The sequence below is a fragment of the Mandrillus leucophaeus genome, unplaced genomic scaffold, assembly GCF_000951045.1.
Source record: "Mandrillus leucophaeus isolate KB7577 unplaced genomic scaffold, Mleu.le_1.0 Scaffold830, whole genome shotgun sequence".
NCBI classification, from domain to species: Eukaryota; Metazoa; Chordata; class Mammalia; order Primates; family Cercopithecidae; genus Mandrillus; species Mandrillus leucophaeus.
In genome coordinates, this window is record NW_012109031.1 from 306890 (window position 1) to 319456 (window position 12567).

Here is a 12567-nt window from a genome sequence, read left to right on the forward strand (position 1 = left end):
TACTAAAAGCCAGTAAGCAGGACAAGCGTTCTTAACCTTTTTGAGGTGTTGGGCCTTTTTGAGACTCTGATGGAAGCTGTGGAGGAATGTTCTCAGTGCATGCACTCAAAATGATGCACTCAACTTCAACGCAATTTCAGAGATGTATAGACAGACAAGTTAAGAACCCTGGTTTAGTGATTCTGGTGACAGCTTCCTACCTCTTCACCCATCGCTAACATCATTGCCCCAGCACCTAAGTGAGGACAACAGAAAATTCCCCACACCACAGCATGGAAATCCAGTTTGGGGTGACGTTCTTGTCAAAAGGTTCCCCTTCATTTTCTTCTTTTTTTGATGCACCTCTCAGGGAATAACTATTCATCTTCGGGCCTTCCCCTTGTACCAGGCCTTGGGAAGTTTTTTTTTAGATAATTCTCTGATCACCAAACCATAGAATCCCGTAGGGCAGCATTTGAATAACCTATTCTTTGACTTAAGTTTTACTAATTTATTTTCCTACTTGTCTATTCCTTTATCATTTAATTGAGTTGGGAGCTTGGGAGTGGAGAGGGAGGAAAAATTTTCAAAATTCCCGAGGACAAACTACAGGTATGGGGACAGGTGTGGGGATTATCCTATTAATGGAGGACTCTAAACATTGTCCACCTACATCACACCACACACAGAATCAGCCTTTCCCTTTCTCGCTCTCTCTTTCTGTCTGTCTCTCTCTCACACACACACACACACACACACACTTCTATGTAGCTATCAACCTAATTTCCCAAGAGCCACATCTAAGACATTTAACTGGAAACTAAAATTTAGCTTAGAGAACAGTATCAGTTGTTCTTATACCACCCTGTTCCCAAATCCCCGATCCATTTCAGAACTACTAGTAAAATCATCAGCTATAGTGTCATGGACTTTTTGGAATCCTTAAGCCTCAGATCCAATGGTTCAATATGGTGGAGCTGGAAGGGAGTGTGGGGTAGAGGCCAGATGAGGGGTAAAGCAGGAAAGGCTTGTGAGAGGTGGGATTGGGTAATATAGATTACTTTTTCTTCCTTTGGGTTTTCCAACCCTCCCTCCACACCGAGGAACCTCATCCCACAAAAGCACGAATGAGAGATGCCTGAGGTATTGATGACTTTATTATTCTGCAGGTACATGTCCAGGGGCCCAGCCCCTGGGCCCAGTAACTCAGCTACTCTCTGTGGTCTTCTTTGTGGCTTTCTTTGTGGGCTGCCACGCCCATCTTTATCACAAGTATGAGGAATTCCTGGAAGTTAATTGCGCCATCGGTGTTGATGTCCAACTCTTTGAACCAGGCATCTGCACCCTTTTTCTGTCAAGATTGAGGAGAAGAAGCCAGAGTTTAAAGATCTCAGAGACAACCAAGGCATGGCCATCTACAAAGGGCAGCAGGGAGGACCGCTGGCCCAGGGCAGCCCCAGGACCAGGCAGAGAGCCCCCACCACACCCAGCCCCTCCTCACCCTGATATACTGAGGACACTCGGTCTCTAGCAATTTCTTCAGGTCATCCTTGTAGATAGCATGGTAATTCCCCTTTATCAGGGAGTACTTGTGGTAGACGTCGATGATAGAGTTCAAGGCTTTCTCCAGATCGGTCAACATGATGCCCACGGACTTGCCTCACCTGAAAAACAGAACCCTCTTGGGAATCCCATGGCAGGGAGTTTGCATCTGCCCAGGGCAGTAATCAGAAGGTTCATGCCCCAAGCGATGGCCTTGTCCTGGCCTGCACTCTCCAAATAACCAAACCAGCAGATAGTTATGGCTCTGGTGGCAAGGAGGGGATGATAGGGATACAGGTGTGGGAAGGGGAAGGGTCCGTTCACACAGAGGCATATGCACACACACGGGACCTGTTGACTTTCCTTACCACCCCACCCGCTGCCCAAGAAAGGTCCAGCCTAGGAGACAGTGTGCCCTTACCCACTGGAAGGTGCTGGAGGATGCACTCCTTCCTTATCCCTGCTTCGCTCCCCACCTCCAGGAGTATCTTTGCTCCAGACCTCCCTGAGCTTTCTCTCTCCTCTCTCAGGAAGGCCGCTCCTCTTCCCTGACCCTCCCCAAGGGAAGCCCAAAGTGTGGGGCCAACCCAGACAGTCCCACTTACCAGGTCTTCTGAAAGACAGCAGACAACAGACATGCAGAGCTGAGAGGCAGCTCCCTTTTATAGCGGTTAGGCTTGGCCAGCTGCCCACAGCTTCAGGCCATCAGAGACAGCTGCTCCCTGCCAGAGTTGCTACAGTCTCTGGTTTCTCAACCAGGTGAATGTGGCAATCACTGTGCAGAATGAAAATTTTGGGTGGGGAGGTAGGAGAAGAGGAAAGAGGAAGGCATTTGCTAGGCAATAGTGCCCAGAAGGAAAAAGCAGGAAGTGGGGCTCTTTTTCTGGGCTACTGACATCCACTTGCTTGATCCACCAGATTCCCACTCCCATTCCCTCTCCACTATTGGGACTGCTAATCCCCTTCTTTGTTGGTCAGGCTGTACATCCCTGAAATTGAATTGAAGTTGAATGCATCATTTTGAGTGCATGCACTCAATGAGAACATTCCTTCATGGCTTCCATCAGAGTTTCCAAGGGTCCAAAGACCGCAAAAGGGTTGAGAACACTTGTCCTGGCTGATGGCTTTTAGTAATGAAAACTATTGTTCTCATTACTAAAAACTAAAACTATTGTTGTTGTTCTTTTTGGTGGGTGGGTGCTTTGTGAGGAAATGTGTTGTTGCCAAGGGCTATATCCATTCCTACCCTACTACCTACACTTCTCCACAGCTCTCCTGTTCTGTGAAGCTGGGGATGGACCATGCCATGGGAGATGGAGGCTGCTTGGGGTCCCTCTGCACTGCACAAGGGCCTGAGCCTTTGCATAAACACAGCAGGGAGCCTCTCACCCTCTCTCGGTTAATTACTGTGTCTGGGACCCCAGGATCACAGGCTGAAGAGAGGAAGCTAACTCTGAGGTAGTGGAGGGGAGGGGTTCTTTGGAGAAGCTAGACATGCTTCATGCCTAAGAGGAGAAGAGGAGGTGGCCAATTCCCCAGGATTTCAGGGGAAACAAATCCTCTCCCGACCACTAACAAAATGCCACTAAGATTAACTGGCTTCCAACCCTGAAGACTGTGGTGTGTTTCTGTTGTTACAAAGAAAATATTTGTAAAACAAATATCTGATAATGGATTAATATCCAGAATATAAAAGAATTCCTACAACTCAACAACAAAAAAACAAACAAACCAATCAAAAAATGGGGAAAAGACTCAAAATTAAGATATACATGGCCAATAAGCACATGAAAATTGCTAATCATTAGGAAAACATGGAGCAGAACGACAATGAGATACCACCTGACACCCACCAGGATGACTACTACTTCTTTTAAAACCCAGAAAATAACAAGTGTTGGCAAGGGCATAGAGAATTGGAAGGCGAATGCACTGTTGGTGGAAATGTAAAATAGTGCAGCTGCAATGGAAAACTGCAAGTTTGTTCCTCAAATAAATAAACACAGAATTACCACATGATCCAGTAATTCTGCTCCTGGTATATATGCAAAAGAATTGAATGCAGGGAGATTCAAACAGGTGCTTATACATTCATGTTCATAGCAGCATTATTCACAGGAGCCAAAAGGTGGAAGCGACCCAAGTGTCCCTCAACAGATGAATGGATGAAGAAAATGTTTTGTGGGGACGTGTGTTGTTGCCAAGGGCTAAATCCATTCCTACCCTGCTGCCCACACTCCTCCACAGCTCTCCTGTTCTGTGAAGCTGGGGATGCACCATGCCCTGGGAGATGGAGGCTTCTTGGGGTCCCTCTGCACTGCACAAGGGCCTGAGCCATTGTATAAACACACAGGGAGTCTTTCACCCTCCAAAATAAATCCAGCTCTCTCTGGATGTGAGCCACTGGAGACCCAGCACAGAGCCCAGCACACATGATAACAGCAGCCACAATCACTGATCAGAGCAAATCATGGCAAAATACTAGTTAACACTCACTGGGCTTTTCCCACGTCCAGGAACTATTCTAAGTGCTTACTTAGATTAGTTGCATTATTTGCATTGATCATTTAATTCTCACACTAACCCAATGATGTAGGTACTATTATAATGCCTATTGTACAGATGAGGAAACTGAGCCCCACAGGGAGACTTAGTAATTCAGCGTATCAAATGATTGAGTGACTCATGATGTGATGTGACAGCATCCACTTCCTATTCCCGCCTGTAATGTCTTTTGTCCCGGTAATGTCCTCCTCACCCTTCCTGATCCAGCTCAGGCATCATCCGCTCCAAGTCCATCCCTGATCTGCCTGCCTTCACGCCGTCAATGCAGAGTTAATTCTTCTCTCCTCCACACTACCCAAATCCTTACCCATCACAGCATTTGCCCTGCTATGTTATGATTCATTTGTTTATTGTCTGTCTTTTCTTTGGGACCAGGAGACCATTTAGAAAAGAAATCACATTTCTTTTCACAACCCTAGGGCCTGGCACCTACTAAGTGTTCAATTAATACTTATTGAGGGGATAAATGAATACAAAATTAAGTTTGGCCTTTCCCTTATCCAAGGCGGAAATTCTCTTTATCACACTTAGCCATCTTAAATCATTTCTGGAAGAAGGCAGGGTATAAATTCATCAACCAAATGCAGTCTAACTTCCTTGACAAAAGGTGAATCAAGCTCTTATAGGAAAACAACGCCATATCTGACATGACAAGTTGTCAACCAAGGATCCACCCTTGGTTAATACCTATTATTCACCACGTACTGTCCTATGTGACCTGGCCTAACAGGACCTGCCTCAAAGCACCGCATCATATTTTCAAAGTATTTTGCATCCACTGACTCATTTGATATTCCCAGAAACCTTGTGATGTGGACATTACAAGCATAATTATCCCTATTTGGCAGATGGGGAAACTGAGGCATAGGGCGTTACTCCAGGTCCTTTCCCAGGTCCAGTGAGGGAGTCCCGAGCGGTGACCTCCTCCCCACACCGTGTACAGGCTGACTGGCAAGATCATGAAATGTCGCCCCCTCCCCAGAAACTGTGCCCCTGGACAGACAGCCTTGGGTGCTTTTGGGACAGCAGGAGCCAGGCTGAACTGACCTTGCAGCAAAAGGTATCAGGACTTGGGTAAGCATATGGGGGGAAAGGCAGAGGCTGTAAGCAGCCTGGCGGACATGGGGCAACCTAGAGGGAGCAGAACCTGGTCATGTTTACAGGAAAGGGCTCAGTCCCTGGGTGTGTCCCAACAGACCTGACAGGCCCAATCCTGAGGCCAAGGAAATGAGGACAGAGCAGGCAGAGCTGGTGAAGAAACCCCCAGAAGGGGGCAGGAGAGGGGCAGGGAGGGCTCAGGCTGGGCGCCCCTGCTTCGTACTCAATGCCTGTGGAGCCCAGCACCTCTTAGGTGAGACAGACATTTCTCCCCTGGGCCTGGAAGAAGAGTGGCCTAAGTAACTCAGGCAATGGTCTTCATGCCTCTAGACACAGCCAGGGGCCTTCGGGAAGGAGCACAGATCCAGGTCATCAATTCCAGTCCCATGGGCTCCAATTCTGCATTCCTTCCCCAAGCACCTGCTGAGCGTTTATGGGGACGCTGAGATCCTGTCTCGGTGGAGAGTACGAAACAAGCACAGTGCAGCAGAAGATGCCCCTCCACAGGAGAGAATGAAAAGGGGAATGGGGTGCAGACATCTCCCAAGGAGGGTCCTGAAAGGCAAACTAAGCTGATGGCAAGTGTGGGAGGGACAGCAGGCCAGGTCTGGAGCAAACGGGGGCAAATTCTGCCCCAGAGCCTGACTGATGAGAAAAAAGGTCTCCAGTTCAGCTCCAGGGACAACCCACCACGTCTGGCGCAAAGGACCAGATGGAGAGGGAACCAGACCAAGTTTCTTAAGTGACCCTGCAGTCCTGTGCACAGGTGGTGTATCACCTTCCATCACTCTTTCAAAATCCATGATTTCTATCTCAGTAAGCTCAGGACACCGGTTCCCAGACCAACCCTCAGAAGAAAACAACCCATTAAAATGGGCTCTGGCAGTTCCTGAAGGCAGAGGAGACCCTCCCTAAGAGATTCTGCATTAATTTCCTGGTGTCCCAGGAGAGAGGAAGAGGAAAAAGAAACAGAGCAAGCACAGGGGCAGGTCTCAGGTGGGTGGTGTCAGGGACACCGGAGGACTTGGATCAGTGGGTCATGAATAGCCCTCGGTCAGAAGTAAGCCTCACATCCATCATCATGTTGTAGAAAAAAACAGACCCAACCCTTCTCTCCTCCAGGAAGCCTTCCTGGGTTGACTGTCACCCAGGTTCTACTCATTGCTGTTCCCTTAACAGGTGTCTGTGGTTCTGCCAGGCTGGATTGTTGGCTCAGCTCCTGTCAGTGTCTGACTCAGCATGTGCAAACCCAGCACACAATTTTCCCTGCAGACTGGCTCCCACCCAGGCACCGAAGTCCCATGCCAATCGCTAGCGCCTGAAACCTCCACCTCATTCTGGATCCTCCTCTCCCTCAGTCTGTGCCCAGGTCTGGGCTTTGACGTTCTGCCTTTTCTGATGCCTCCTCGCTTCCGTCCCCATGAAGCTGTTTACCTCCTCTTCACAGCCTCCAGCTAGTCTCTGCAGGTCTGCTCTGTCTTCCTCCACCCCAAACCCCCACCACTAGTTTCCTAAAGCAGAGCTGGTCCCAGGGCCCTCACCCCTTCCCCACACTTAACAACTCAGGATCCCTTACCAAAAGGATACAGTCCAAATTCCAATGCTCAGTTTTCAGGGACTTCCAGACTCTGGTCCTAACCCACCCATTCAAGCTGACTTTCTACTCTTTTCTCCATGAACGCTAATTTCTGAGCAAACTTTCTGTTGCTCCCGGACATACTTTATGATTTTCTACTGTTGTTCCCTCTGCTAGAAATGCACCTGCCTCCTTATCCTGGTCTTGTCCCAGGCTCAGCCCTACCCTTGCTCGCCAATTCTTGAGGCTCTCTTTCAGAGTAGGGATGCTGTCAGAGGGGCATGTTAGTTCACCCCTACCCTCACCCCGTGCTACCACCTGCGTGGTGGGTGAGTGAGTGACCATGGATGAGGCCTCGCTGTCTATCTCCCCAGGAAAGGAGACTCTTCCTTCTCAGGCTGAACACTGCAGGTGGGGACTGTCTCCCCATCAGATGGGGCCCCCTGGAATCAGACGTGGTGTCTCCCCCATCAGATATAAACTCCCTAGAGGAATAAGCTGTGTCTCCCCCTCAGACAGGGGCTCCCTGGAGATATAAGCTGTATCTCCCCCTCAGACAGGGGCTCCCTAGAGATAGAAGCTGTTTCTTCCACTCAAACAGGAGCTTCCTGGAGGCAAGGGCTATTTCATTCATCTAAAATAGATCTTTCCCAGGTTGGGACTGAAACTTCTTTTTCTGGATTGTAGGTGAAGCCCAGAACCACATACTGACAAATCCTTGGAAATATGTATGAAATTGCTTTATTCTCTCTCACACTGCTCTCCTTTCCACAGACAGGTACAGACATGTGCACACACACAGAGACACACACAGCTGGGTTCTCCTTTCAGTTCCTGATAGCCAGGCCACACCTCCTCCTGGGTCAGGCTCCGGTGGGCAGGAGGCTGCCTGATCTCCCTCTAGTAGAGGCTGTGTTGAGCACAGTGGTGAGCGCACAGCTGCCGGTGGTACTGCAGGTGGTAGTCCTTCACCAGCTTTCCCAAGATGTAGAGGAACTCATCGAAGCAGATCTGGTTGTCCTTGTTCTTGTCTGCAGCCTGGAACAGTTCTGTGATATAGTACGGCTCCTTCCGGCCCTGAGAAGCGGGCAGAGTGTCAACCACCCACCCAGGCATGCAGCCCACCTGCCAGGCTCCCCACAGCCCACTGGGAGGGGATGGGGTAACTGTGGCCTGGCCTTGCCTGCAAGGGCTTACAGGAAATGACTCCTCACTCCAATAGTCAGTGACTAGGACTCTGAATGCTGCAAAATCAGGCTCGAGAGACAGGGGCATGGTGGGTGCCCCCATAACCAAGCCTGGAGCCAGCTGCATGTGTGCAAAGGAGGTAAACTGGGCACCACTGATGGTTAACTGTCTTCAGTGCCCAGGCAGCCCTGGCATCCCAGACGATTTTGCATCCACCTGCAGCAGCTGTTTATACCTCTCTTCACAGCTGGGCTGGAGGCTCCTCTGGAGGGACACCCCAGCCAGGGCTTCCTCAAGGCAGGGCGGTGCCTTCCTCCTCCACACTGGGAGCTCCCCAGGAGCAGAGTCGACCTGGCCCTCGAGTCTGCATCCCCAGCGCTGCTGCAAGGCTAGTGCCCAGTGGGTCAGAGGTTTGTGTGCCTGTGCATTTGCCTGCTTCGGGAGCAATTCCCAGGCAGAGGCACAGCATGCGAACCTCTGACCCCCGGGCGCTGGGCCCACATAGAGCGCAGAACGAGGGAAAGGACAAAGCCAGGAGCCCTGGAGCTGTCCAGGTTGTTCCGAGGCAGGTGGCCCAGATATGGCCCTGAGGGCTGACAAATGGGGATCGTAGAGGAGAGGAAAGAGGCATTTGAGCTGGAAGGAACAGCATGAAGAAAGTCACAGGCCAGAGCACAGCACAGGGACAGAGCAGGAAGACACGAGGTGGACATCGGGAGCACTGGGCAGGGCAGATGAGGCAACTTTCAGCAAGATTTGGCTGGTGAGCATGAGGAGCCAGTGTGAAGCCCTAGAAACCATTTGGGGGAAGCAGTTGTGGGCAGGTTTGCAGCCTTTGTCTCCTCAGGGCCCACCCCCACCACCTGTTCCTGTGATCTTAACTGTTCCACAAAGCTGGTCACCCAGAGAGGAGCTGGAGGCTTCCCGCCTGGGACAGACTCTCCCAGCTTCCCTCACCTCGGCCCACCTTCCCCAGGGCTGCCCTGTGTTCAGGGTCTGTCCCCAAGGGCCCTGTACCCCGGTGGGGATTTGAGTCCCATGAGTGCAGGGCCCGGGCTGTCCTGGTACAGTTTGCCCTAGAAAGGACAAGGTTTCCTGGAAACAGGACCACCCACAATCACTTCCCCCTCGCTCCGTCCTTCTCTACAACCCTCAGAGTAACACTCCAGTAAGCAGAGGCAAGGCTGGGGAGACAGGAAGTGACCAAAGAGGAGCGTTTTCCTGGATGGAGTGGCCTTGAGTCAGGATGGACCAGAAGTCCTCTGGAGATGACAGTCCAGACACCCCAGGGCATGGCTAGACAGGAGCACCCCAGAGACACCCTTGCAGGCCTTGCAGGTCCCAAGGAGCCCAGTAATCATGGGTCTGGGTCTGATGACAAAGAAGATGGGCAGGGCCTGAGGGCTGTCTGAGCCTGGATTTGGGAACTGGACCTATCCAGGTCTGAGAGATTCTGGGGACAGGAGGTGGAAGGGGAAGTAATGTTTCCTAATCCCACCCCACCCTACTCCTACTGTGGTTAGGGCGGCCACCGCAACCCCTGCTATCCCTCCCCCATGCATGGGAGCAGGAGGGCCAGGCTTGTGCAGCCCAGGAGAAGGGGCTAAATTCAAAGGGCTTGGAAGGTGGCATGGGGTGAGGGGCAGAGGCACTGCCTCGATGGGCCTGTGGGCAGAGGGGAGGGCCTGTACTCAGGAAGTAGATGGGCAGAGGCATAAACAGGTTTGGGGTTAGGACTGAGTTCCAGGAAATCGGCTAAGTTTGGGCTGGAGGGAGGCCAGGCAGGGAGTTCTGGGAGAGGGAAGGACAAGAAACACAGCTGTGCTGGGGCCACCCCACTGTGGCCACAGATCCCGCCGTCCCATGAATTAAAGATTCTCAGGGCCAGGCACGGTTGCTAACACCTGTAATCCCAGCACTTTGGGAGGCTAAGGCGGGTGGATTGCTTGAGGCCAGGAGTTCAAGACCAGCCTTGCCAACATGGTGAAACCCCATCTCTACTAAAAATACAAAAATTAGGCAAGCGTGATAGTGGCCACCTATAATCCCAGATACTCAGGAGGCTGAGGCATGAGAATCACTTGAATCTGGGAAGCGGAGGTTGCAGTGAGCAGAGATTGCGCCACTGCACTCCAGCCTGGGCGACAGAGTCAGGTTCCATCTCCAGAAAAAAAAAAAAAAAAAAAGATTCTCATGAGAGACAGCACCCTCTGTAATAACCTCAGCGTTTGCTTTCAACACTCACTTGCCACCCCAGAATCCACCCTGTATTGGTGCCCGGGCCCCACTTCAACCCCCACCCTGATCCCAGACCCTGCGTACCAAGCTGTCCATGAAGCGGGGCACGTTCTCCATGAGCAGGGCCTGCAACTCCTGCAGGGACAGGGTCTCCACATCGCCTTGCCGGGCTGCATACTGGTGGAAGCAGTGGATGATTTGGAAGAGGGATTCCTCCACTGGGGTGTCTGTCATGACTGCTGGGCCCTGGCCCCGGGCAGGGGGCAGACGTGGAGGTGCAGGGGTGCAGCAGCCGGGGACAGTGGATGGAGAATCTGGGAGGAGAGAGCAGCACCTTGTCCCAGCCAGTCCACAGCAGATGGTGCTTCCACCAAGAGCCTTCTCCCTCTTGTACCTGCCCACATTCCCACACCCAGTCTCAGGCCACCAGGACCCCTGCACTCATCCGACCCCGTGCAAACATGACTCAAAGTCGCTGCCCTGCAAGACGCTTCCCTGAAAATTCTCAAGACAGGACTCTGTTTGCTGGGACTGAGGGCTTCCTGGACACAGGAGCTGCATCCTCCCTCCAACCTACCCCAATTTAGCAGATGCCTCAAGTCAAGAATGGGGAGAAACTAAAGACTCTGAAGCAAGTCAGTGTTTGTGTTGCTTTCCAATAGAAACACTTTTAAACCCTTGAAAAGGCAGAATCCGCACTACCATAAGCTGTCTTGTGTGGCAAACAATATTAGAATAACCACACTACGTGGAAAACTGGGCCCTGCTCCTGAGTGATTGTTTTCTTTCCCAGTTGAATGTACAGGCAGCAAGTGGATCCCACCTGTCTTCCTGCTGCCACGACCCTGTCCCATCCTCTCCTAGTTCAATTGGCACCATCCCTTCAATCCTTACATCCCACCCCCCCCCCCCCCCCAGAGCCTCTGTGCCGCTCCTCTCTGGTGCTCTGATGCCTGTGACCTTCCACTCCCCACTTCCTGTGGAGATGAGACCCCAGTTTTCGGGCGACAAGATCTCCCTGTCAAGTCAGCGGTGCTCCCTGGACTCTGTAGATAGGAATCAGGACAACTGCTGCTTCCACCGCTCGTGGAACCAGCCTGGCACCAGGTGAACACTTTATACAAATTATCCCATATCCCACGTAACCCTCACGCGGGCCATAGGAAGCAGGCATCATTACTCCCATTTTCCTAAGGGAAAAATGAAACCCAGAAAGGATGAGCAATTTCCCCAAGATCACACAACCGATCTACCTGGAGCTTTGCTCAAACCCATGTCTTTGGGAACAAGCCCAAAGGCTTGCTTTCAGTTCGGGTCCTACACCCCGCTTAGGCCACAATTGTACTGTTAGGATGTCCATCCACACTGTACATGTTCTCTAAAACAAGTAAGCTGTACCCACCTCTGCTTTTTAGAACCTGCACAGACCCAACACAGACCCTCACCCCACAATTCTCTTGGAAGAGGCACTGACCTGTCACTGTTGAGGTGAGGATCCAAAACCACAGATCCAGCCTGTAGTTGATCCCAGAGATTCCCCAGTGCTCAGGCAGGAGGCAGCTGTGTGAGCCGGGAACCCACCACCAAGCCCCACATCCCACCCATCCTCAGCGCCTCCAATTATGGCAGCCAGTGTTGTGATGCTTCACAGGTCCTTCAGCAGCAGGACTGAGCCTTAATTGCATTCCTCAGGTGACATCACAACACTTAACTTGCTAAGATTAACTCAACCAGTTTCAGGAGCCCACATCCCTCGGAGCAGGAGCTGAAGCATCTAAGAATCACAAAAGGTCCCATTATCGTCTCCCTGCCTCAGAGCTTGTCCTCCCACCTCCAGGGCTTGGGTGGGGTCAGACACACACTTAACTACATCTCCCTGGGGTGTCCTCCCTCAATTAGCGAACCCCCAAACTCCACCGTCATGAAGCACATTCATTCCTTCATTCATTCAAAAAACATTCTTGAGTGCCTACAGTGTGCCAGGCCTTCTGCTAGGCAATATGCATCAGACACAGGGCCAGCTCACAGGGCGGGGACGTGTGAGGGGACAGTCACACACTGTCACTAGGCACGTGGAAGCCAACTGAGTGACACAGACAGGTGCTCCAGGCACCCAGAAAGGAGCACCTTCCGCCTGGGGAGTTGAGGGGGACTTCCTTAGGGAGGTCATATTTCAGCTGCGACTGGAAGAGAGATTTTGAGTTGCACGGAGGAAAGGAGGACCAGGCGCTCCAGACAGAGGACACGGCACAGGCAAAGGCCTGGGGTTGCAAAAGAGACAGTGTGGCCATTCCTCAAGGATCTAGAACTAGAAATACCATTTGACCCAGCCATCCCATTACTGGGTATATACCCAAAGGATTATAAATCATGCTGCTATA

The 12567-nt window shown here is 51.5% G+C and overlaps 2 protein-coding genes across 4 annotated transcripts in view; both read right to left on the bottom strand.

Moving 5' to 3' along the window:
- Positions 1-1118: 1118 nt before the first annotated feature.
- S100A8 (S100 calcium binding protein A8) overlaps positions 1119-12567 on the bottom strand; it is a 33026-nt gene continuing 21577 nt past the window's right edge. Inside the window, exons 1-3 of one of the 3 annotated variants that reach the window (XM_011968172.1) lie at positions 2127-2274; positions 1481-1643; positions 1119-1330 (exon numbers count right to left, since the gene is read on the bottom strand). In XM_011968172.1, the coding sequence (XP_011823562.1) occupies positions 1190-1330; positions 1481-1621 (282 nt within the window). In that variant the 5' untranslated portion in view covers positions 1622-1643; positions 2127-2274 and the 3' untranslated portion in view covers positions 1119-1189. Of the gene's footprint in view, positions 1331-1480; positions 1644-1942; positions 2063-2126; positions 2275-12567 lie in introns of those variants that run through there. The other 2 variants (XM_011968174.1, XM_011968173.1) reach the window with 2 other exon arrangements.
- Positions 7661-10420, bottom strand: LOC105530581 (protein S100-A15A). Its single transcript, XM_011968171.1, has 2 exons — positions 10271-10420; positions 7661-7837 (listed from the first exon to the last, which is right to left on the bottom strand). Exons 1-2 carry the CDS (start codon positions 10418-10420, stop codon positions 7661-7663), a joined length of 327 nt encoding a protein of 108 aa, XP_011823561.1.

What these genes read in the sequence shown, in the direction of transcription:
- LOC105530581 (XM_011968171.1), bottom strand. Translation starts at nt 10,420, where the DNA reads ATGACAGACACCCCAGTGGAGGAATCCCTCTTCCAAATCATCCACTGC. An exon ending in CCCGCTTCATGGACAGCTTG is followed by an intron (nt 7,838 to 10,270) that starts GTACGCAGGGTC and finishes CCCGCTTCTCAG; the next exon opens with GGCCGGAAGGAGCCGTACTA.